The sequence below is a fragment of the Gymnodraco acuticeps genome, unplaced genomic scaffold (assembly GCF_902827175.1).
Source record: "Gymnodraco acuticeps unplaced genomic scaffold, fGymAcu1.1, whole genome shotgun sequence".
Classification (NCBI taxonomy): domain Eukaryota; kingdom Metazoa; phylum Chordata; class Actinopteri; order Perciformes; family Bathydraconidae; genus Gymnodraco; species Gymnodraco acuticeps.
The window spans coordinates 528839-555077 of NW_022990485.1; the positions used below are offsets into that span (position 1 = coordinate 528839).

Consider the following 26239-nt stretch of genomic DNA (forward strand, 5'->3'; position numbering starts at 1 on the left):
CTCTAAATGGGTGGGCTTTATTATCACGGACTTTATGAGAAGTTCCGCCCGCTGTGAAACGTTTCTTGTTTCCATAGCAACAACAACTGTCAACAGCGTAAAATCGCCTTCAAAATAAAAGCATGCCAGATTACACTTAAGACATACAACTGCAACAAAAGTAACAAACACAATGCAATATCCTTTTCAATTTCAAAGAAAACAAATTGGGTTATTTACAGGTGTAGTTTTGTGTGGTAGAGGGTTTCATTGATGCGTTTTGCACCCAGGGCCGTTGTTTTGATATTCCACCAGTGTGAAAAAAAAAAAAAAAAAATGACATTTTGTATTTTGCGACCCACCTATCACATCTCTGCGCCCTGCCACTGGGGCGCGCCCCACACTTTGAGAAACGCTGATCTACAGAGATCTGGGCTGCAGTCGAATAGTCCAAAAATCAGCTCCTAACGTCTAACCCTATCGTCTATTCCTTGACCTCTGAGTGAAACGTCACGGGGTTAAGGGATAGTGGATAGGAGAATTCAAAAGGACTTAGGAGAAGAGACTGCGGTACTTTAGAGAATCCGAATGCACTTTCACTATCCGACGTGTTTATGATGCGCCAGCGGACGTCATGAATGAGCGTCTGCTGCTGTGGGGAAACTATGGAAACTACAGTTTTCTATACAGCGGACTACAACATGGATGTTCAATAAGAACGAGGGACTCCTGTAAACTCATCTAGAGACTCTGTGCTCTGATGCTGTTGCTTTATGCTTTATGAACGTGGACAACAGAGAAACATATTCTTCAGGACCAAAGTTGGAATTGAAATAAAAAAGGAAAGTGAAACTTCTGCTCGTCACCCTCTCCCTCCGGTCCACATTAATACAAATGATCCCAATACGTATGATTGTATGAAAATATCTTAAAATAAATACAAATGTATTTATTATAAACGTTAGTCCTTAACATCTATCACTGTGTATATCACCATTCAAACATCTTTTAAAAGTTGAACAACCCCACACAGCTCAGTGAGATGTTGACTTTATTTGATCATTTCAGTCAAAACTAACGTTCATATTTCTCTTTTTGATTATAATACTGATGAACGTTCAGAAAAAAGCACTTTGGCAACTTACCACCTACGTTTTAAAATGCTTAATAAGCACCGTAACTTTCATGATATAATTTCTCTGTCATGTTTCTGTGAACGGCCGACTGTTGAGTGACGGCAAATGCTGCGGCTGCAATGCATTGTGGGGCAGCATTTTCTCCTCTCCTTTCGGTGAGGGAGGTCCAGTGGTTCCTAAGCTAAAGGAGGTTATAAAGGAAGTTTGAAACCTCCTTTCCTTTCATTTAGAGAATTCGAACGGCACTTATCATGGCTGCCACTGAGGGACTTCCGGGTCATTTCACTCCGTTAGGAAGGTTCCTAAGCTAAATGGACTATTCGACTGCAGCCCTGGGTTGCGTTCCGATAATCCAAAAATCAGCTCCTAAATTCTAACCCTATCTCCTATTCTTTGACCTCTGAGTGAAACGTCACGGGGTTAAGGAATAGTGGATAGGAGAATTCAAAAGGACTTAGAGAAGAGACTGCGGGGTTGCGTTCCAATAGTCCATTTAGCTTAGGAACCTTCCTAACGGAGTGAAATGACCCGGAAGTACCTCAGTGGCAGCCATGATAAGTGCCGTTCCAATTCTCCAAATGAAAGGAAAGGAGGTTTCAAACTTCCTTTATAACCTCCTTTAGCTTAGGAACCACTGGACCTCCCTAACCGAAAGGAGAGGAGAAAATGCTGCCCCACAATGCATTGCAGCCGCAGCATTTGCCGTCACTCAACAGTCGGCCGTTCACGGAAACAACCGATTATGACCGAGAAATGATATCATGAACGTTACGGTGCTTATTAAGCATTTTAAAACGTATGTGGTAAGTTGCCAAAGTGCTTTGTTCTGAACGTTCATCAGTATTATAATCAAAAAGAGAAATATGAACGTTAGTTTTTACTGAAATGATCAAATAAAGTCAACATCTCACAGTCTTTACTGAGCTGTGTGGGGTTTGTTCAACTTTTAAAAGATGTTTGAATGGTGATATACACAGTGATAGATGTTAAGGACTAACGTTTATACTAAATACATTTATGATTTTAAGATCTTTTAATAGTTCATACAATCATACGTGGACCGGAGGGAGAGGGTGACGAGCATAAGTTTCACTTTCCTTTTTTATTTCAATTCCAACTTTGGTCCTGAAGAATCTGTTTCTCTGTTGTCCCCGTTCATAAAGCATAAAGCAACAGCATCAGAGCACGGTGCAGAGTCTCTAGATGAGTTTACAGTAGTCCCTCGTTCTTATTGAACATCCATGTTGTAGTCCGCTGTATAGAAAACTGTAGTTTCCATAGTTTCCCCACAGCAGCAGACGCACATTCATGACGTCCGCTGGCGCATCATAAACACGTCGGAAAGTGAAAGTGCATTCGGATTCTCTAAAGTACCGCGGTCTCTTCTCCTAAGTCCTTTTGAATTCTCCTATCCACTATCCCTTAACCCCGTGACGTTTCACTCAGAGGTCAAGGAATAGGAGATAGGGTTAGAATTTAGGAGCTGATTTTTGGATTATCGGAACGCAACCCAGCTCTGTCCCCGTTCTTTTCACAAACACCCCCGCCACACATTTACGCGTTTACGCGACTAATAGAAGCTAATAAAAGCCTCACGCGTGCGTTTCACTGTCAAGGGGTGCGATATAGCGTGTTACTACATTACAAATACTGCTTGAGCCCCACCACTGTATGGGTTAGCCCTACCATAGATTACCCAACAAAAATACTCTGGTGCCGCCACTGTTCAGAGGTTGTTGTGTTTAATATTCATCAGAATATTTGTCATTGTTCAAATGATAATAAACATTAGCATAAAGCATATTTGTCCACTCATATGTTGATAAGATTATTAAAAACTTGAAAGATATTCCTCTAAGGTACATTTAGAACAGATAAAAAATGTGCGATTAATTTGCGATTAATCGCGATTAACTATGGACAATCATGCGATTAATCGCGATTAAATATTTTAATCGACTGACAGCCCTAATTATAATACTGATGAACGTTCAGAACAAAGCACTTTGGCAAGTTACCACATACGTTTTAAAAAGCTTAATAAGCACCGTAACTTTCATGATATAATTTCTCGGTCATAATCGGTTGTTTCCGTGAACGGCCGACTGTTGAGTGACGGCAAATGCTGCGGCTGCAATTAGAGGCGCGGGAAGGTATTTTGAGTGGGGGTGCTGAGGTGCTGGACTCCAGTGAACACTATTACGGGCACTATAGAGCACGCACAAAAGCAATCCCCACACGCAAACATACAGTACACCCGCGACTGTTACAATGAAGGCTCAATAATCAGCTCACGGCATATAAGCAGGGGTAAAGTGCTATTTTTTACGAGTGGGGAGCGGACCTCACCTCCTCTAGGGAGGTCCGGGGGGATGCTCCCCCGGGAAGATTTTTTTTTAAATATTGAAGTTAAAAGCATCAATCTGGTGCACTTTGAGAGCAACATTAAGAGATCTATGGATACATCTCTCTCAACACCCAGATGAAACACAACTGTAAGCAGATGTTCTTTTTCTTTATGGATATTTTACAAATCACTCCCCTTTCAAACTGTATTCTTGTTGTACTGCCATATAGTATTTCATAACTGTTTTCCCTTTATTCTCTTATTTGTTTTATAACTATAATGATCATATGAAGGTGTGCCGCGGAAATAATCTTTTGAATAATTTGTGACCAAACCGTTTGAGACCCACTGAGATAACTTAGACTAAAGTTAACTATCTAAACACTCACCTGAGCCTCTCAGTCTGAGAGGAGAGCTCTCCTCCAGCTTGTTGTGGAACCAACAGCTCCGTATGTCCGTTAGTGCAGCTAGCTAACCAGATGCTAACAACACGGTCCCTGCTGCTGGCACCGGTCCCTCTCTCTCTCTCTCTCTCTCTCTCTCTCTCCCTCTCTCACAGACACTACCCCGTTTAAGCGTCCTCGCTCAGGCCTCGGGCTACCTCGCTGGCCGTCCGAGGCCGTGGCGCATTTCCATTACAGTTTAGGACCTGGGGTAGCAACGCAGTGTAGGCGGGGCGATCGGCTTTGTTTTTGTTCACATTTCGAGTTGTTCCGTCGAGCTCCCGCTGGATTTGATCATCCCCAATGAGATGTAGGAACGTCGTCACCTCCTCGGTCGACCACGGTGTGCTTTTCTTATTAGACGTAGCCATTTTTGTAGCTCATCCGTTTACAAAATGCTGTTTATAAAAATGCTGCAAGCTTGCTTCTAAATATATATGCGACGCTAGGGATGAACCATAGACTATGGCTGCTTCTCAGGTCGACTATTTTCATTTCCTCGCTCCTCGGTCCTCGGTCTCACCGGAAGTTGATTTGCCTGCGCCATCTTGAGTACCGTCCCATGGCTCTTATTTCTGCCGGAGGACCGAGGATCGAGGAGCGATAATCGAGGAACCACCAGACCATCCTCCGATGAAATCCTCAGATACTCGCCCCGCCCCCTTACTGTGTATCGCTCACTGATTGGACGATGCAGTGCATGCACTGATCTCATGCTTCTTGACATGAGAGCAGAGTGAAGAAAATACATGAACCTCACGGGAGTCACTCCTCAGTTTATACCGTGTTTTGTTTCAATTCATGTTTCATTTAGTTACAAATATGTGATATATCTGAACAACAAAGTGGTCAAAAATCATTTTATTCATTTGTTGGAAACATTTTCATGATCGCTTTTTTCGTTTTACATTTTCATTTATTGTCATTTCCATTCGGTCAGTCATTAAGTGCTATTAAAATGTTAATGTGCTACATATCCAAACAAACAAACAAACAAACAAAGTGTGCAATCCAATGAATGTTAATCTAACTGGGTTTTGATAGATAACATATCTCTTTTTCTTCTCTCAATTATTTTATTTCTTTTGTGCACTCTAATCAATATTAATCAAACTATTGTTCGTTTATACATTTTAAGTATGGCGTTTATTTTTTTTGAGAATGAGTTCTTATTTTATTTTATTTATTGGGATCTACAACAGATGATACAAATGTTTGTGGAAATAACGGGGACAGAGCTGGCTTCTGTCAGACGATCAGCTGTGCAGCGTCATCACAAACGGACGTCACTTCACGTGACGCTCCGGAGGAAAGGACGTCCCATTGCTCTTAAAACTCATTTCCCTGCTTCTCGTGGTTTCCTTGCGTCCCTCCATGCTTCCCTGGTGGGAGGGACTAAACGCAGGGAAACGACGCAAGTGAGGGAAGCAAGGATTTCATTTAATCGACCTGAGAAGCAGCCTTTATATAAAGGGATGAACTCGCGCGCGATCTTGTGACGATTCTCTCTGACCAATCAGCAGTCGAGAGTGTTGACGTCACTAGTTCAGCCCTGGCCCTGGTCTGATAGAACCACGATTTTATGGGGCTGGAAAAAGAGGGAAAAAGTACCCGCTAGCCGGTACTAGGCTATATGGAAAGGCCACCAAAAACTGGCCTGGCCGCTTGAGGACGGTTAAGGACGCTTAAACGGGGCTACCCGCTGCAGTGGAAATGCGCCATAAATGCGCTATGTCCGCGCACACACACACACACACACACACACACACACACACACACACACACACACACACACACACACACACACACACACACACACACACACACACACACACACACAGGGCCGGCTCTTGGCACTGACGAACTAGGCGGTCGCCTAGGGCGCCAGATCTGGAGGGGCGCTGAGCTCTGATAAAAAAAATTATAAACAAAATTGTTTTACATTTTTATTCTGCCTAATGTTCTGCCCTTGATGTAATACATTTACATTAATAATTGAATAAAGTAAACACCCTTTGTACCCCGGGCCGACAACATTTTGCATTTGCCCTGTATGATGGGCGCTGTTAAGTGATGAAAGTGGGGCATGTTGACGCATCAGGCGCCCGCAGCTCACAGCCAAAGTGCGAGCTAGCCTCCGAGCGAGCAAGAGAGAGAGAGAGAGAGAGGGCGTGCATGCATGCATCGGTACCGCGGATTGTTGTTGGATTGAGGCTGATAACTACAGCTCAGTGAGGTAAAGGACTCTGAGTGTTTAGATAGTTCACTTTAGTCTAAGTTATATCAGTGGGTCTCAAATGGTTTGGTCACAATTTATGTAAACAAGTATTTCCAAGGCACACCTTCATAATTATTAGGATAAATAAAAACAGGTTTGAAATCATTCCAATGTATAGGACAGTAACCAAAAATATTGTTTAAAACTGGAGATATAAACAAATATGCATCAATAAATAAATGTTAACTAGGTAAAATAAGATATGAATGAACAACAAAAATAAAATACTTTACATTTATTTTGTTATTGGCTATGGGTTATTGGTTATGTTCACATACTTATTTGATTGTTAAAATGTAAACCGATCTTTTTCATATGGGTGTTTTAGAGTTGTGCCCCCTAGATCTAGTCTCTAGTAATTCTGCTCTAAGTGCAGCAGATTGAAGCATTCTACTTTAAAATGTTAAAACAAATCTTTCCGGGGTGACATACCCCCGGACCCCCCCCAGAGGATGTGACGTCCACCTCCCAATTAAAACATGTTCATACAATAATGAATATATTTGAAACCTTCTTTATGTATTTAACCAACATGTCAATACGTTTCAGTTCTTACAGTGTATTGGTCTTTTGTAGAGATTTTTCATTTAGTCTTTATATATTCTATTGTGTATTGCTTGGAGGGGGGGGGGGGGGGGGGGGGCACCAAATCATAATCTCGCCTAGGGCACCAAAATGTCTAGGGCCGGTCCTGCACACACACACACACACACACACACACACACACACACACACACACACACACACACACACACACACACACACACACACACACACACACACACACACACACACACACACACACACACACACACACACACACACACACACACACACACACACACACACACACACACACACACACACACACACACACACACACACACACACACACACACACACACACACAAACAGAGCCGAGTTTGAATGACACAAGCACACTTTTATTTCCATGCAACTCTCTGATTGGTCTGGTGTCTTGCCTCTGTTGCATTCACTGAACACGGGAAATTACAGTCCTGCCGTCCTCTCGAGTGGCATGATGAGGTTCACGTAAAACATGTATTATGTTATTGAGGTAGAATTGTCCGGTGCTACAGAAAAAACATTCGGGGCAGGCCAAAATATTATTTTACCAACAATGTGGAATTTATTGGCTACAAATTACACAGATTATGCACAGCGGGAGCAGCAATAACCGTCAAATAATAATTCAGACAGGGGAGCTCCGCACCCCCTGCCTGCCGCTAGGGGGTGCTGCAGCGCCCTCAGCACCCCCCTTCCCGCGCCCATGCCTGCAATGCATTGTGGGGCAGCATTTTCTCCTCTCCTTTCGTCAAGGGAGGTCCAGTGGTTCCTAAGCTAAAGGAGGTTATAAAGGAAGTTTGAAACCTCCTTTCCTTTCATTTAGAGAATTGGAACGGCACTTAACATGGCTGCCACTGACGGACTTCCGGGGCCCTGTCTCAGGTCGACTATTTTCATTTCCTCGCTCCTCGGTCCTCGGTCTCACCGGAAGTTTATTTTGTCTGCGCCATCTTGAGTAGCGTCCCATGGCTCTTATCAGGGGCGGACTGGCCATCGGGACGAATCCCGATGGGCCGTTACTGAAGTGGGCCGGTCGGACGGTGTGGGCCGGCCGGTAACCGGTAGGGCTCGACATTAAATGGCCCGCTGGCCCGGAAGCACTATTTAGACACCCCGGGCCAGCATAATGTACTTTCCACTTGCCCGCTCGGGCCACTAAAAATATTGCTTTAAACAAATTGTCCTGTGGTATTGGTATTTTGACTAGCAATTTTGTTAAATTGTTTCGTTTATCAACGCTACAACATAGCGCTCCGTGAGTCGGTTGTCGTTGTTGGGTGAAAAGCAAACAGCTGTTTGCTGCAGAGCGCAGCACGAGCAGGCTCCCGTGAGCGCGCTCCTTCACTACAGACTTTCTCGCCACCTAACCAGAGCCCTAGAGAGATAATTATATAATAATAATTATAATTATAATTATCTCTCTAGGGCTCTGCACCTAACCATTCGCCAAAATGTTTTTAATACCAGCGGTAACCGGCCAAGCGCCGGCAAAAAACTATCTTTAAATAAAAGAAAATCACCGGAGGAGTTAAAGGAGAGTGACAGGGAGCATGAGAAAAAGAGGGAGAGAAAGTTTCAACCAGCTTGATCGATGGAGTTGGCTTCTAGTGGTGCAGTGACGCGTCCTAAAACCCTTTTATAATCTATCGATTAGATTTATGATTCAAAAATTATAAAAGTAGGGTAGCATGTGGAGATTATCCGGCTGAACAAAACGTGCATTTATCAAACAGGTTTGTTTTCCACAGACCTTAGTTCCAGCTATTTTCCAAAACCCTGTGGAGAAATCCCATTGCTTTTTGTCGAGGGAACCAGCAGCTTACTTCCTGGTTTTAGGATGCGTCACTGCACCTCTCAATATGATGCCAATATAAACAAGGTCTTCTGTCGGCTCTGTACATCAATGCCGACCTATGCTGACAAGTAAGTGAAGAGTAGACAATATAAAAGGTATTGGCGAAATGTCCCAGCAGTTTAGGATAATGAAGGTTCTAATCTAATCTATTACATATCCATTACATGTCTAACTCCTAATGACAGGAAGGCAGAAAGTGCATTATACAAATAATAATACTCATAATAATAGCAGACATTTTTTAACAATGACCACAATATCATTATTTTAATAAACTAAATATGAACAATTGAGGAAAATGAGGAAGAACTGATGATTCAAATGTTGGAGTACAAGTAGTAATGTAATTAGTGCATAAATTACTATTGCAACACATGTCTTTGGGTTCAAGAAAAGCGCTAAAGAAATAAAATATATTATTATATTATGTGTTAATTTTCTTCTATATTAGTCGATTTTTTTTTTTTGGACGAATGCTCCGGGCCAGTGGTTACAATGGTGGGGCCAGTGATAATACAAGTCCATTTTACCCTTAATGTCAACCTCTGCGGTAAGTCACTAGCACACCCCCCCCCCCCCCCCCCCCCTTCGACAATTTACTAGCGCTATTATGCGGTATCGCGGTGGGCCGGCGGTACCGAAGTGGGCCGGTCGAGAGTCCCGGGCTGATTTGTAGTCCCAGTCCGCCCCTGCAAGAAGGGGATGAACAGACTCTATTTTCTGAGGAAGCTGAGATCCTTCCACGTGTGCAGCAAGATGCTGGAGATCTTCTAGTCTGTCTGGGGGAGACATTCGATTCCTGTTTTGAATAGTGTGCCGTCGATGGGTTTCATTCCATTTCAAAATGCTGTGACGCTCGGCGTAAACTTCGCGCACTGCCACTCCAACATCCAATCACAGAGCTTGAGGACAAATCACAGGGTTTGTCAAGCAAAGCACATGGTGTAGTCCCAAACGATAGCTGAGGATTCTGGGTAGTGTAGTGTCTTCGGCCATCCTAAACTGAACAAATATTTGTTTCTCCGAATCGAAGAGGAAAATTACAAAAGCCTTGTACACAATTTAAACCAATCAATGTTGTGTAATCAACAAGGATAATCTGGTGTTTTTGAGATGATGAGTAGTGCAGATATCACTATAAAATCAATCGACAGTAAAGAGAATACTTACTTCCGGGTGTAAAATCCTGCGTTATCCAATGGGAATGGACGCTCACATTGCTTTCCGTAATACAATAATAATGATCAAATCGGAATATAATGTTCTTTTGAAAAACGTTAACTAAAGGGAACAATCTATTGGACACAGCTGAAGCTCTGGCCTTCCTTAAAAACTAACTAATTTAATAAAAATCACAGTTGTATTACACACAATGCAGTTTTCTGAGAACAGAAATTCGTAACTAATGCACCATAATACATTCTGACGAAAAACAAAAAATATTATGAATACAAATATAATAAAAGAAGCCTCCCGCGAGTTTCTACAAGCTATAAAGTAGATTTAAAAAACATTTTATAGAATAAAAGCTCACTGCTGGACGTTGTAGAAATGCGTGTGTGCACCACGACAAAGCAGCCACATTCACTTTACATTGGGGTTGTTTGCGTGGTGCAGACACGTAAATGTAGCAAAGTTCGTGACTCCACGACGCAATGCGGTGTCAAAGGAGTCGTGGAGTCACGCATTCTGGTGAGAACAGGTTGAATTTTACATATGAAAATGAGGCACTTTGGATTTGCAACTTGCATATCAGGGACAGAGATATTGATAGAGCCCAGAATGTTTTTTCTGTAGCCCCGGACAATTCTCCCTGAAATATAATACATTAACCGTGCTTCACCTGCACCTCATGACACTATAGAGAGGACGGCAGGATTGTAATTTATCGTGTTCAGTGAATGCAATTAGTATGTGAAAGATTATTCCAAGGCACACCTTCATATGACCATTATAGTTATAAAACAGAGAATAAATTAAAAACAGTTATGAAATACTAAAAGATAGAGACTTTACCCCTGCTTACACCTCTATGGCCTGAGCTGATTATCGAGCCTTCATTGTAACAGTCGCGGGTGTACTGTGTGTGGGGAGTGTTGCAGTAGAACATTCCACTGTAGCGCCCGGTACCTTAACCCTAAATGTTTGAGCACCCTCCATGAAACGTCAAGCTACCCCACAGCACACCCAAAAGAAAATCTCTGGCTCCGCCACTGTGGGCTAAGCCCCAAATGTTTCCAGGTCCAGGAAACGCCCCTGATAGAGCCTGGTTTACAAAGTTTAATGTTGAAAGAAGCAAGGTTTTTATCTTTACATTAAAAGTTTCATCAGACTACAATGTTAAATATAAGGCAATATATTATAAACATGTAATCCAATATGGCCACAGTCTACACTAGCATGTACACTTTGCATTCAAGTTGAGGAACTTTCAAAGTTTCAAGTGCAGACATTGGGATAAGGAATCACATGTTTTAAGTTTAGTGCTCAATGTCTATCAATTGACTTGTACATTTAGTGGGAGCCCCTTAAAGTGATAAGATATTTTACCACTTAACTAAAACCTAAGAGTCACATTATAAAGAGTGCCACTGGTAAAGGTCAAAGTAAAAAGTCCAACTCAAAAGCAAACACTGCATTGTTGTAAGAACCAGTGTGCCACATAAGCAGATATCTCACACTTTTGTAAATTTGCAATAGTTTAAACTAGAACTATTGAGACATTTGTTTTTGCTAAGGGGATTTTCACAATCTTTTGTGAGCGCTGTAAAGTATTAAGATACATTTTGCAAATGTGTTTTGTAAAGGAAACATTTTTGCACTAGACACTAGAGGGCACCAAGCCACAAGCACTCATGCTAAGGCATTCACCATCCCACAATACAAGGTGAAGTAAAGACACAACCAGGTGGTAAATTAATGTATTTATTTCATTTAAAAAAAAAAACGAAATATTCATCCGAGGACACCAGCTGCACCTGTAAGAACAAACACACATTAGTCACCAGGTTTAAGTTAATGTATAGAACAGCAAGAAAGCGAGCATAGAACTCACCTGCTATTGTCCCCACTTTGGACTGACACGAAACCATTTGGCATTTATGTGAGCACTCGGGACTTGAGGTTTGGGAGGAGCAACCTGAGGAAAGATGTAGGTCTGGGGTTCAGCCTGCCTCTGAGGGGCCACGTAGGCCCTGTTGGGAGCCTCGTAGGCCTGGTTTGTTGCTTGCCGCTGAGGGGCTACGTAGGCCTTCTTGGGAGTCTTGTAGGGCCTGTTGGGAGTCTCGTAGGCCCTGTTGGGAGTCTCGTAGGCCCTGTTGGGAGTCCTGTTGGGAGTCTCGTAGGCCTTGTTGGGAGTCTGCTGCTGGGGAGCATTGTAGGCCTTGTTGGGAGTCTGCTGCTGGGGAGCATTGTAGGCCCTGTTGGGAGCCTGCTGCTGGGGAGCATTGTAGACCATGTTGGAAGTCTCGTAGGCCCTGTTGGGAGTCTGCTGCTGGGGAGCATTGTAGGCCGTGTTGGGAGCCACGTAGGCCTTGTTGGGAATCTGCTGCCGGGGAGCATTGTAGGCCTTGTTGGGAGCCTCGTAGGCTTTGTTGGGAATCTGCTGCCGGGGAGCATTGTAGGCCTTGTTGGGAGTCTGCTGCTGGGGCTTCCTGACACTCACTTTCTCCTGCCCAGGAGCCTTCAGCCGTCTGATAGCATAGCCACCAAATTTATCAGGGATGATGTGGGTCTTGGTCGGGGCGAACTTCTTACCAGAGGTTCCCTCTCTGGACGATTTGGAGTCAGTGCCATAACTTGAGGCCATGGAAATAGCCTTGTAGCTTCCTCTGGCATTTCCTGCATTCCCTGAAAACAGTTTACTCTTGTATGGGTTCACAACCTCAGTCTGGCTGGGGTTTTTAGGAGCTGAGGGACGGGAAGATTTAGCCGTTTTAGACACTAGCTTAGCGCGAACACTGGAGGAAGTTTTGGTCCGTGCAGGGGTTTGGTTTGGCTCAGGAGCGCCAGCACCAAACAGGCTGGAAGACTTCCCCGTGTCCTTGTTGCTGCTCTTACTCAGAGAATCGCTACCGGCAATAGCACTAGAAAGGCCATGAAAACGCTGTTTAGGCACACGATTCAAGTTAGGTTTTGACACTGAGCTGCCCTGCACTAACCTGACTTTAGCCAAGCCACTTTTAGTTGGCTGTGAAACAGTTTGTGTGTAGCCACCAGTAGAAGGCCCCCAGCTAAAACGACCGCCCACAGCTGAAGGTATGTTTAAGTTTCTGCTTAGGGCCTGTCTGCGTCGATTCTGGAGATAGTTGACACCAGCTTCCCGATTATTTTGCCTGAAGCCAACATATGTGTTGTTGTTCTTGCTCTGAGCTGCTAGAGAAAAAGAAAAATATTAAAGCCACAGCTATAGTCATTCACAGCACTTGACCACCATAGAAAACGAATGGGTATGAGTGCATTATGTTCATCCTGCAGATGGAAAACATCTATACACACGTTAGGGGAACCTCTACCTTCTCACAGGTGCGAGCTCGGTGCCCCTCAAGAAACACAAACCTCTCACTAATTGCGCCTCCCTTACTGGCTCTCAAGCAGTTATATTTGTGGCTTGCCGACATTTGACTCATTGACACAATGAGTAGGCGACCGATTAGGCGATTTTCTGTACGAGGGGCTCTGGACACTTTTTTTTAACCAGATGAAGAGGAGATAGAGGAAGATTTCACAGAAACGGAAGACAACAGCGATCCAGACTATGAGCCTACAGCAGACCAGGAAGGGGCACCTGAGGGAGAGGAGAAAAACCAGCTAGGCCTGCCAGAAGTGCCATGCCTACGTTTGCAAGGAACATTCCACCACAATTTTGCATTGCCAACTATGTGCGTGAACACATGTGAGCATGCACACACACACATTCTGTTATGGTGTATTTCTCTTTCAATACATTTTCATTGAGGAAAACAGTATCAGTGTCTTATTTTATATTCATCACAGTGAATGCTGAACTTGATGGGCCCACCGGTGGGTCCGGACCATGACATGAAACACTATCAAATCAATACATCATTGGAACGGGAAGAATCTCAGCTACAGCACTAACTAAAGTACTTCCATCTCCAGTAAACACAGCCTACATGGCAAGCATTTTTATAATATACACTACAGTAACGTAAAATAAGCGCTGTCTTTGACCTTACTGCAAAAGATAATATTAAACTCACCCCTGGTGTCATTCAGTCTGTCACCCCTTGATTATACTTGCTTTGACTGTTCAAATGAGATGTCAACAATCAAAATTGGATAAGGGGTTCCAGAGATATCACTTTGCAAAACACACCGGTCAATTTTGACCAAAAATAGCATGGGAAGGGGGGTATGACCTAACGCAAGAGAAGGGTTAAGTGAAATGTTGTGCTTAGCTCACCTTGTGAAGCCCACAAACAGCGCACATGCTCTGCTTGAACCAAGACAATAAGGAAAATCCTGCACAGAAAATATGTAAACATCAGAGAACGCAGACGGCTAACAACAATTAACTTTGCATATCTGCAGAAACTTACCCCAAATGAACTCCACAAGTCATATTTCTCTCTCTCTCTGTTCCAACACAGCAGTAAAGAACCAGTAGCCCCGAAGTGACTTGCTCTGCTTGTCTGAGCAGCAGAAAGGAGGCTTTATTGCAGCTTGCAGCCAATCAGGGCCTAATGAGCTGATTGTCTACAGGTGCTGCTGTGCTGTCAGGGTGGCAACTGAGTGCTGTTGATTTTCTGATTTTCTGTCACCTCTGAGTTCTTAAGTCCTGTGCAAAAAACTGTAAGGTAAAAGAGCAATATCTCAAACCCCTAAATGACCATTTTGTACATCAGACTTTCTCACAAAGGGTTACTTTCAGTTGTTCAAGAAACTTGTTTGTTTTTGTTGCATTTCTCAGGGTAAAATGAAGAAAGTGAAAACAGAAAACATTTGGGATTTATTGAAGTAATTGGAGAGCAAAAATATGTTTTTGTTTCACCCTGTTGTTACATTACATTACATGTCACTTGTTAGACGCTTTATCCAAAGCGACTTACATACTCAATACTGTGGACAATCCCCACAGGAGCAATTTGGGGTGAAGTGTCTCAGGGACAGAACGACATGTTGACTGCAGTGGGGTTTGAACCCTGATCCGAACACCAACGCACAAAGTGGAGGCAGGCAAGAAAAACAAATATGTGTTTAAGAATTCAAGGTAACACAGGGGAGTCATTGATATACAAATGGTCCTTTTGGGTGTGAAGTATTCCTTTAACAGGTCTTACCTGCTGGGTTTCACTGATACTTTTCCTCTCAGCCTTAATCGTGACCTTGAGAGCGATCATATCAGTGTTGACGGCCTTGTTAAGATTATTAATGCGGACCCCTGTACCCTCCGACGCTGAAGAGACCCGGGGGCTCGCTGCCGTAATGATGCAGTCGCCCCTAACTGTGACAAACAACACATCAGAACCAGCGTGCTTCCTCCACCTTCTGTTTGCAGAAAATACATCACATACTGTAAAACCAACTTCACATCATCCAAACACGCTCCAACTTCATTTAAATGAAGTTATGATGCTCACTTTCAGGTGTATATCAGTATTATCTCTACTGAGACATGTCTTCATGCTTTAATGTTCAAAAAGCCCTTTATTTGTCTCATACTGCCTGTTCTGCAGCACCTTTTTTCACCCTCTGTCTGAAACCAGAGCCCAGCTTGCTCTGATTGGACAACCGCTTAGAGATGTCCTGCCCCTTAGCCTTTCACATACAATTAGTTGGAGCGCTAGCCAAGTGTTACATGTTGATGTCATTATGTTCAGGAAGTAAACAAAGGAGTCCAATGTGGGTGTTTCAAGCAAGTGAGGCGGGAGTGTGTGGGAGAGAAACCCCCTCTGGAGGTAGCACAGGGATTTTAGCCTTTGCAGACCATTCACATGCACTAAAACCTATATAACACACTACAGGAAAGGGAAAACCCGAAGGACAATATGAGCTCCTACTCGCAGGTAGGGATGGGTATCGTTAGGATTTTATCGATACCGATACTGCTTATCGGTATGTTTCGATACTCTTATCGATACTTTTCAATGTTTTGGTGCTCAAAATTATAGACATGAATACAAGATGTGAAGATTTAACAGTCATTTTATTGTAATTTTCTTGCAGAAATAACTGTATAACTTATACATTAGCTTCTCAGAAGCAGACAAAAATAAATAAAATAACTTAAAGGGGCCTGGCTCGCCCTATCATGCTTTTTGGGGGTTTCCCTCAGACAGAGGATGAAAAGAGGCATTTTTTAAAATATTTTGTAACATTTGTAAATGAGTTACATCTTCATCCAGACATTTCAAACGGACAACCTAGCTCGACAAGAGATCCTTAAAACATTGTCAGTGACATCATGCAAAACGACAAAGTGGTCAAAAATAATTGTATTCATTTATTGGAAACATTTTCATGATCGCTTTTTTCGTTTTACATTTTCATTTATTGTCATTTCCATTCAGTCAGTCATTAAGTGCTATTAAAATGTTAATGTGCTACATATCCACACAAACAAACAAAGTGTGCAATCCAATGAATGTTAATCTAACTGGGTTTTGATAGATAACATATCTCTTTTTCTTCTCTCAATTATTTTATTTCTTTTGTGCACTCTAATCAATATTAATCAAACTATTGTTCGTTTATACATTTTAAGAATGGCGTTTATCTTTTTTGAGAATGAGTTCTTATTTTATTTTATGTATTGGGGTCTACAACAGATGATACAAATGTTTGTGTCAGTAAATGTGTACTAACAGAGGCGGGGGTGTTTGTGAAAAGAACGGGGACAGAGCTGGGTTGCGTTCCGATAATCCAAAAATCAGCTCCTAAATTCTAACCCTATCTCCTATTCCTTGACCTCTGAGTGAAACGTCACGGGGTTAAGGGATAGTGGATAGGAGAATTCAAAAGGACTTAGGAGAAGAGACCGCGGTACTTTAGAGAATCCGAATGCACTTTCACTATCCGACGTGTTTATGATGCGCCAGCGGACGTCATGAATGTGCGTCTGCTGCTGTGGGGAAACTATGGAAACTACAGTTTTCTATACAGCGGACTACAACATGGATGTTCAATAAGAACGAGGGACTCCTGTAAACTCATCTAGAGACTCTGTGCTCTGACGCTGTTGCTTTATGCTTTATGAACGTGGACAACAGAGAAACATATTCTTCAGGACCAAAGTTGGAATTGAAATAAAAAAGGAAAGTGAAACTTATGCTCGTCACCCTCTCCCTCCGGTCCACATTAATACAAATGATCCCAATACGTATGATTGTATGAAAATATCTTAAAATCATAAATGTATTTATTATAAACGTTAGTCCTTAACATCTATCACTGTGTATATCACCATTCAAACATCTTTTAAAAGTTGAACAAACCCCACAGCTCAGTAAAGACTGTGAGATGTTGACTTTATTTGATCATTTCAGTCAAAACTAACGTTCATATTTCTCTTTTTGATTATAATACTGATGAACGTTCAGAACAAAGCACTTTGGCAACTTACCACATAAGTTTTAAAAAGCTTAATAAGCACAGTAACTTTCATGATATCATTTCTCGGTCATAATCGGTTGTTTCCGTGAACGGCCGACTGTTGAGTGACGGTAAATGCTGCGGCTGCAAGGCATTGTGGGGCAGCATTTTCTCCTCTCCTTTCGGTTAGGGAGGTCCAGTGGTTCCTAAGCTAAAGGAGGTTGTCACTGTCACTACCCGATCTGCAGCTCTGCCCGATCTGCTGTGCGCATGTGCGAGATGGTCCGCCATATTGGACAACGCCGGACGGCAATCCCAAGTAGGACGACATTGACATCTAGACCGTCTGAACCATTCGCCAGTTTTACATGTGACAAAATATGCATTGCGCATTCGCAAGTTTTTTACATGTGACAAACGGTGATTTGCATTGCATCTGACAGACTGAGACTTTTGCATCTGACAGAATGAGACTTTTGTGTTTATTACAGAATGTGAAGACTTTGCATCTGACAGAATGAAGAACTGTGTTTTATTACCAGAATGAGACCTTTTGCCTCTGGACAGAATGAAGACTTTTGTGTTTTATTACAGAATGAAGAACTTTTGCATCTGACAGAATGAAGACTTTGTGTTTTTATGTACAGAATGAAGACTGCACTTGAACCATCTGACAGAATGAAAGACTTTTGTGTTTATTATTTGGGGTTAAGACCAAGAGCCCTTATCATATGAATACATATTCCTGAACAAACAAATCTCTGTTATCAGTCCTTTTGTTCAGACTATTATTGCCTAAATTTGAAAGAGTCTTACCAGCTTTTGAATTGTGTATATATATATATATATAATATAGATATATATAGATATATATAATAATATATACACAATTCATAATATATATAGATTAGCACCTTCTGCCATATCGTCACCCTTTGCAGTTGATTGACTGTACACTGAGAATGTTTGTTATGAACTTCATACATTTTCATATAACAATGTGATCATACCTAAAACCACATTTTAGAGATATACATTTTTCACACACAAACCATTTACTAAATTAAACCATATCCCATCATAATACGAGCAAATAAGAAGGCACAGCAATACATATATTGTGTGTGTGTGGGGTGGGGGGGGGGGGGGGTGGGGTGTAAGATCCAGGTCCAATGGGGGCAGAGGGGAGAGGTGGGAGAGAGTTCAGCATCCTACAGGAAATGTCATTTGCATGTAATATTATTTATTCATATGGAATTATATAACTGGAGTTTGTATCCTTTAATTTTGCTTGATTAATTAAAAAAACAGAAACACAAACATAAAAAAGGGGTCATTCAGGAATACAATTATTATATTATAAATAATAATAAAATAATAAATTATATTATAATATTGAATTAAATATTTTTTTGTATAGTATTATTTCATTTAGAAAGGCAATACAAATACAATAGAATAAAAATACAATACAAAACTTGGGACAGAGCTAAGTAACTGATCAGTTAGTCACAACATAAAATAACAGGAGAATGATAATTAATTACCTTTTACTGTAAAGTTCGATGACGCACGGCGCATTTGATCTCGCTCATTTTTAGAGAGGTCTGTGTGAAATTCACCTTCAGACATGTATTCTCTCAAATTGTTGTAAAACACTAAAGTCTTCATTCTGTCAGATGCAATGCAAATCACCATTTGTCACATGTAAAAACTCTGCAAATCACCCGTTGTGTCACATGTAAAACTTGCGAATTGGCAATTGCAAGTTGCGTTCAGGACGGTCTAGATGTCAATTTTGTCCTATGAATTTAACTTCTGTTAGACAGCTATATGCCATACATTTTTGCATACATTCACAGTAAATTCAGTATGATAGCTGTCTAGCAGAAGTTAAATCCATTTCTCACTTAATCTGACAATGTACTTAACCACAAATAAAAGAACCCAATAAAAAGAGTTATTAAATAATAGTGAAGTCACGTTGTTATAACAATAACTCATCTCTCTCTCGTTTTATTTTTGTCAAAAGCCACTGTGTCAATGTTGTCCTACTTGGGTTGCCGTCCGGAGTTGTCCAATATGGCGGACCATCTCGCACATGCGCACTGCAGATCGGGCAGAGCTGCAGATCGGGTAGTGACAGAGGAAGTTTGAAACCTCCTTTCCTTTCATTTGGAGAATTGGAACGGCACTTATCATGGCTGCCAGTGACGTACTTCCGGGTCATTTCACTCCGTTAGGAAGGTTCCTAAGCTAAATGGACTATTGGAATGCAACCCTGCTGTCAGACGATCAGCTGTGTGGCGTCATCACAAACGGACGTCTTCTTATATTATAGTTTATAATTAAGGGGGAAGAGAGGAGTCGAGGAGGGTTATTGGGATGAGGCTCTTGAGTCGAAAGACTGAAAACCACGTGACTTCCGCCTGCAGTTTTTTAAAATGTCAAAATAAAAGTCCCTAGATGTAATTATCTGAAAAAGGGAATCATAATATTTGAAGTGTCTTGCGTGCTGACGTAATTAAAAGCTATAACCACCAATACCTTCTCCCAAACATATTTTAAATGATATACGGATAGGAAAATGTATCAACTCATAACCCAGGTATGTTGATTGATAGAGCCCAGAATGTTATTTCTGTAGCACCGGAACATTTTGACTGAAATATAATACTTTAACCGTGCTTTACCTGAACCTCATCGCAAGACACTTAAAATATTATGATTCCCTTTTTCAGATGCTTTCATCTAGGGACTTTTATTTTGACATTTAAAAAAACTGCACGCGGAAGTCGCGTTGTTTTCAGTCTTTCGACTCAAGCTATGGGAGTCATTGCTAACGTTGTCGAGGGGAAACCTCTTATTATACATCCATGGGGGAAACAGAAAGGAGATTTTTACAGCAAGAGAACATTCATACTCAGGTTGTAGGGGCCAAGATTAGGTTTCAGCCGATATACTAACACTGTTGTTTAAGAAACGATGTCGAAAACAGAGAGCAATTCAGCTAAAGAGTTGACAGAAGCGGTGAGTTTGTCTGACAACGATAAAGGTATGTGCACAAAAACTAACATTGTAATACTTTAAATGTCGTGTTTTTTTCTTCTTATAGATGGAGGAAACAATGCAAAGACTTCAGGGACGATTCAAGGGAATTTCTGAGCAGCTGGAGTCCAAACATATCCTTTTTTTAAAATGTAAAAACAGCTGGTAACTTCACTGCCTGCTTCATTTTTTGGCGTTTCCGGTCTACTCAATAATTGTCGCAGCATTTACTTATTGTTATAATGAATTAAGCGAGTCCTGCATTGAGCTAAAACGCACCTGAGACGTGTCCTCCTGTCAAACACACAGCTGTGTAACATGCATGGCCACTCGGGGGCGTTCAAACTGAACTCAGTCTAAAACTAAAACCTCAAATCCAATTTTAGGGAATAATACTTATGCATATTTTTCTATTTAAGATACATTTGTGAAATGCAAAAACTAAAATAGTAAGCATAAAAGATAAAAACACAAAATGTGTTCTCGAAGTTATTTTCCTGAGCATGGCAGACATTTTGACTCGTCATATTAAGAAAAAGCAAATGTGTTCCTAATTACAATCCAAAATCTGGTCCTCTTGCCCAAAATGATGGATTCATACGTAGATACAGAGGTGTAAAGTACCTAAGTACATTTACTCAACTACTGTACTTAAGTACAATTTTGAGGTACTTGTACTTTACTTTAGTATTTCCATTATACTACTTAGTAGTACTACACTACAGTTCAGAGGTACATGGTGTACTTTTACTCCACAACATGTATTTAATACCTTTAGTTACTTTACAGATGAATGATGTGAAATCTAATCAGGTCTTAAATCAGACTTTAGTTCCACCTGGAGTAAATCCACCAGCTACCCTGCAGTATACAAAGTCATTCAGACTAGCTGCACCTTTACCAGCTTTGAGAACACTTTCATGATCAATCATTATAAAACATATCATATATATTATTCTGAAATGGACCAATCTGCACAATGACTACTTTTACTGTCGCTACTTTCACTATATTTAGATGAGAATACTTTTCTACTTTTACTTGAGGAACATTTTGAATGCAGGACTTTTACCGTAACAGAGTATTCCTACACTCTGGTACTTCTACTTTTACTAAGTACAAGACCTGAGTACTTCTACTTTTACTCAAGTACAAGATCTGAGTACTTCTACTTTTACTCAAGTACGATCTGAGTACTTCCACTTTTACTAAGTACAAGACCTGAGTAATTCTACTTTTACTCAAGTACAAGACCTGAGTAATTCTACTTTTACTCAAGTACAAGATCTGAGTACTTCTACTTTTACTAAGTACAAGACCTGAGTACTTCTACTTTTACTCAAGTACAAGATCTGAGTACTTCCACTTTTACTAAGTACAAGATCTGAGTACTTCTACTTTTACTCAAGTACAAGATCTGAGTACTTCCACTTTTACTAAGTACAAGATCTGAGTACTTCTACTTTTACTCAAGTACAATATCTGAGTACTTCTACATTTACTCAAGTACAAGATCTGAGTACTTCCACTTTTACTAAGTACAAGATCTGAGTACTTCCACTTTTACTAAGTACAAGATCTGAGTACTTCTACTTTTACTCAAGTACAAGATCTGAGTACTTCTACTTTTACTCAAGTACAAGATCTGAGTACTTCCACTTTTACTAAGTACAAGATCTGAGTACTTCCACTTTTACTAAGTACAAGATCTGAGTACTTTCCCCACCTCTGTGTAGATGTCTCTTTGACTACATTATTTAGGATTTTTATTTGCTTTTGCTACGGTAAAATATATTTGTGAAACTAGGCTTTCAGTAGAGTAAGACTTTTGAAATGTTAACCATTGCAGCCCCGTCCCGTTCCCCTTCTGGCCTTTTAATCAAGATGTTTACAACACACCTGCGAGTAGGAGCCTTCTCAAAAACAGTTAGTCTTATATGTTTTTACTGTATCCATTGTGAAGGAACAGGAACAGACAACCCTGGGAGAGCAGGTACGTTTGAGAAAAAACTGGATTTTATTCACCCAAATAATTTATAGTAACATAATTAACAACAAACGCTCAATTAATCTAAAATAAACCTATATTTTCTAGACGTGATAGCAGCTTAGCGCCAGGAGGAGGGTTAGCACTAAATGAAAAGCTTCCAAAATTAAACAAGATGTGTGCACCAATGTGTCAAAGAAGACATTGCTGTAAATGCTTAAAGGTCACATGTCATGGCCATTTCCACTGATCATAATTCCATTGTTGAGGTCTACTAGAATAGATGTATACTGTGCAATGTTCCAAACTCACATTGGTTTCGCATACAGCATCTCTGTAAAGTATGTGTATTCAGCAGTATTCACTCTCTCCACTAAACGGCTCGTTGCAGCTCTTGCCCCCCCCTCCCTGTGAGCCCAGTGTGCTCCGATTGGTCGGGACCAGTCGGGACGTTGTGGAATCGCGCTGAGCTCCGTGGAGGGTGTGACTTCCTTGTTTAGCGATAACACAGCCAAACTCACCCTGAGCACACACAAAGTCACAGCCGAAGTAAAAACAATAAGTGTGGCTTGATATTGAGTAAGAAAAAGGTTGATAAACGCTGTGAGAATGGGTCTGCAGAGAGAATGGGTCTGCAGAGAGAATGGGTCTGCAGAGAGAATGGGTCTGCAGAGAGAATGGGTCTGCAGAGAGAATGGGTCTGCAGAGAGAATGGGTCTGCAGAGAGAATGGGTCTGCAGAGAGAACGGGTCTGCAGAGAGAATGGGTCTGCAGAGAGAATGGGTCTGCAGAGAGAATGGGTCTGCAGAGAGAATGGGTCTGCAGAGAGAATGGGTCTGCAGAGAGAATGGGTCTGCAGGAGAATGGGTCTAGAGAGAATGGGTCTGTAGAGAGAATGGGTCTGCAGAGAGAATGGGTCTGTAGAGAGAATGGGTCTGCAGAGAGAATGGGTCTGCAGAGAGAATGGGTCTGCAGAGAGAACGGGTCTGTAGAGAGAATGGGTCTGCAGAGAGAATGGGTCTGCAGAGAGAATGGGTCTGCAGAGAGAATGGGTCTGCAGAGAGAACGGGTCTGCAGAGAGAACGGGTCTGCAGAGAGAATGGGTCTGCAGAGAGAATGGGTCTGCAGAGAGAATGGGTCTGCAGAGAGAACGGGTCTGCAGAGAGAATGGGTCTGCAGAGAGAATGGGTCTGCAGAGAGAATGGGTCTGCAGAGAGAATGGGTCTGCAGAGAGAATGGGTCTGCAGAGAGAATGGGTCTGCGAGAGAATGGGTCTGCAGAGAGAATGGGTCTGCAGAGAGAATGGGTCTGCAGAGAGAATGGGTCTGCAGAGAGAATGGGTCTGCAGAGAGAATGGGTCTGCAGAGAGAATGGGTCTGAGAGAGAATGGGTCTGCAGAGAGAATGGGTCTGTAGAGAGAATGGGTCTGCAGAGAGAATGGGTCTGAGAGAGAATGGGTCTGCAGAGAGAATGGGTCTGTGGAGAGAATGGGTCTGCGGAGAGAACGGGTCTGCGGAGAGAACGGGTCTGCGGAGAGAATGGGTCTGTAGAGAGAATGGGTCTGCAGAGAGAACGGGTCTGCAGAGAGAATGGGTCTGCAGTGAGAATTTCGCCGCGATCCCAACTGTCTGTTATCAGCCTGCAGTCAGGGAGGAGAGATCAGCAGAGCTGCCTGCACTGAGTGTGTGAGGAAGTCCGTGGATTGGTCAATTTGGACCAATCAGCGGGGGCTTAACGTAACGGCTCCGCGGACGTAACGTAACGGCTCCGCGGACGTAACGTAACGGCTCCACGGACGTAACGTAACGGCTCCACGGATTGGTCCATTTCGTTCCGGGGACGACATGACGTCATGATGTCCCCGGAAGAATCAAATGGACAGTGACGTTTCTCCAACGAGGCGTTTTGGGGAGGTATTTTCTGTGTTAGAGTTTTACTCGCTACAGAGTGTACTTTGAGGGTTTTGACTCTGCACACCGTTTACATGCATAAAAACCTTCATAACACAAGGGGACGGGTGATAACCAGAAAAGCATGACATGTCACCTTTAATATCATTTGAATGTGAAATGGTTGCTATATGGAGTTGTTGCTCTCTGGTTCCCTAGCACATTGTTCCTTCACTTCTCACTATAGATGAGATGGGAACGCGCATCGACGACCTTGAGAGCGACGTGTCTGAGCTCATGACGCAGGCTGGCATGGAGGAGCAGGCCACTTCCTGTCATGTGACCTCCAAAAACTGAGGGGCTTCCTGTTACCTTTTCCCACAGATATGTCACTTTAGTGGGGACACATCACTTTACCTCTTATCACTTTCAAATGTAGCCAAATGTATGCTTTGCTGCTCACAAATGTGTGTGTTTCACTCAGAACTAACACTAATCACAGGCACAATATTTGTAAGTGTTATGACAAGAAAACAAAACGATTTTCTTTGTTTCAGTGCAGCAGGCCAAAAGGCTTTCAGGCACTTTGTAGACATTTATTTTCACTTGTATGGTCAATGTTTTCTAACCAAAACCTGCTGTGTTCCCTCAAGGCTTATCAATCACATCAGATGCATTCGCTACCTCAGGCAAAGCTTTTATTCAAATATTCATCAAACTTGAACTTGTTCACTTGGTGTTTCTCGATGTCGAGGAAGGCTCCTCCAGAGCCACTATTTCAAGGATGCTACGTCATCGAGTCCTGCTGAAGGACTGTTCCAATGTCCAGGATCCTAGGAATAGTGGCTCTGGAGCAGCTTACTCGACATTGAGAAACACCCATTATCTCCATGAATAAGGTTGAAATGCATCTTAAAGTGAGCTATCCAGTGGCCTTAAAACGGTGTGAAAGTGGTGACTTTTACCCATAGAGTAATGTGATTTTTTGCAATATATATATCATTATTTCAATGCCTTTTAACTTATCTTGATTTCTGGGAGAATACACTGTTTATCACATCTATGCAATTTATTTCTAAGCATTCAAATATATCGTGTAAAGCACAAGTGTTTGAATTATCGTGTCTTCCTCTGTGTAACCGCCACTGTTTAAAGCACATGGGGGCACTCCGTGTATTCATATCATCTATGAAACCAATGTTTGTGCTGTAAATCACAACAATGGAAAACCTTCTGGAAAGAACGACATGTATATCAAGAACATGTTAAACTCTTTAAATAAAGACTTACTATCAATCTTGAGAATGTTTCACGAGTCATCATTTCTTTGACTTCTTATTTTTGAACATTAAGTAATTATTTTGAGATAAAAAAATGCATTATATTGCTATATTTAAAAAAATGTTTATGTTGCAATACTTTCCATTACTTTTGACAGTTTCATATTAATCAAGATTTATATAGTCGTTTTTAAAGAACAATAAGGAATTGTTAAGAGGACGTTTTTTTTTATTTTGTGTGAATTATTATTGTCTTTTATATGAATCACAGTATCTACTTTTTTCAACACAAAACCAATTTGTAATCTTATTTCTTCTTCAGAAGTTAAATTAACATGCTTTAACCCTTATGTTGTGTTCAGGTCCCGTGACCCGTTTCAAGTTAAAATCATACAATAACTACGCTCTAGTTTTTTGTATGGGAACAAGGCTTCATGATATCCTCCACAATAGATATATAAACACTACACAACTCATTTTGACCATTTTAGCCAAGTCTGAAGGAAAAGAAAAAGTGTATAATTTGGTGTTCGGGTCTGGGGAGACCCAGCAGAATTGTTTTGGGTGACTCAATCAAGATTCATCTTTGACTTTAGACACCCCACCCCCTTCATCAACTGTAACAATAATTTAAAACTTATTTTGGGGAGATTGTATTCTAATATGAGTCTATTATATTCAGATAATGTAATGATCCACTGTCTTCACTATAGGAAATATAATGAGTGAATGTTTTACTTAATATGTGTGTTTGGGGCCATAACAAATTAAATAACAACAGGATTGGTACGTTTAGAATGCATAATAAGTTAGTTATGATGTAGTTAAAACAATATTGGATGATAGTCATTTTTTG

General features: G+C 41.5%; 2 protein-coding genes across 5 annotated transcripts; one reads left to right on the forward strand and one right to left on the reverse strand.

The window, feature by feature from the left end:
• Window positions 1-11482: 11482 nt before the first annotated feature.
• LOC117552803 (serine/arginine repetitive matrix protein 5-like) lies at window positions 11483-15042 on the reverse strand. 4 transcript variants are annotated; one of them, XM_034226448.1, is made up of 6 exons: window positions 14929-15042; window positions 14188-14438; window positions 14052-14110; window positions 12787-13000; window positions 11682-12711; window positions 11483-11604 (listed from the first exon to the last, which is right to left on the reverse strand). In XM_034226448.1, the coding sequence occupies exons 2-5, from the start codon at window positions 14208-14210 to the stop codon at window positions 11685-11687; spliced, it is 1323 nt and encodes a 440-aa protein (XP_034082339.1). In that variant the 5' UTR covers window positions 14211-14438; window positions 14929-15042; the 3' UTR covers window positions 11483-11604; window positions 11682-11684. The 4 variants fall into 4 exon arrangements, with proteins under 4 accessions (XP_034082339.1, XP_034082338.1, XP_034082336.1 ...); XM_034226447.1 differs by having other exon boundaries at window positions 11682-12997; XM_034226445.1 differs by having other exon boundaries at window positions 11682-13000.
• Window positions 15043-19985: 4943 nt separating this feature from the next.
• Window positions 19986-25408, forward strand: LOC117552785 (heat shock factor-binding protein 1-like). The gene is made up of 3 exons (XM_034226412.1): window positions 19986-20209; window positions 20295-20361; window positions 24348-25408. The coding sequence occupies exons 1-3, from the start codon at window positions 20165-20167 to the stop codon at window positions 24458-24460; spliced, it is 225 nt and encodes a 74-aa protein (XP_034082303.1). The 5' UTR covers window positions 19986-20164; the 3' UTR covers window positions 24461-25408.
• Window positions 25409-26239: the final 831 nt, after the last annotated feature.

Bases quoted from the DNA above. Each gene is read 5' to 3' on its own strand.
- LOC117552803 (XM_034226445.1), bottom strand. From the start codon at position 14,210: ATGACTTGTGGAGTTCATTTGGG. The intron at 14,111-14,187 runs GTAAGTTTCTGC...TTTTCTGTGCAG, and splicing joins ACTTGTGGAGTTCATTTGGG to GATTTTCCTTATTGTCTTGG. The intron at 13,001-14,051 runs GTGAGCTAAGCA...CTTTTTCTCTAG, and splicing joins CTGTTTGTGGGCTTCACAAG to CAGCTCAGAGCAAGAACAAC.
- LOC117552785 (XM_034226412.1), top strand. From the start codon at position 20,165: ATGTCGAAAACAGAGAGCAATTCAGCTAAAGAGTTGACAGAAGCG. The intron at 20,210-20,294 runs GTGAGTTTGTCT...TTCTTCTTATAG, and splicing joins CTAAAGAGTTGACAGAAGCG to ATGGAGGAAACAATGCAAAG. The intron at 20,362-24,347 runs ATATCCTTTTTT...CACTTCTCACTA, and splicing joins TGAGCAGCTGGAGTCCAAAC to TAGATGAGATGGGAACGCGC.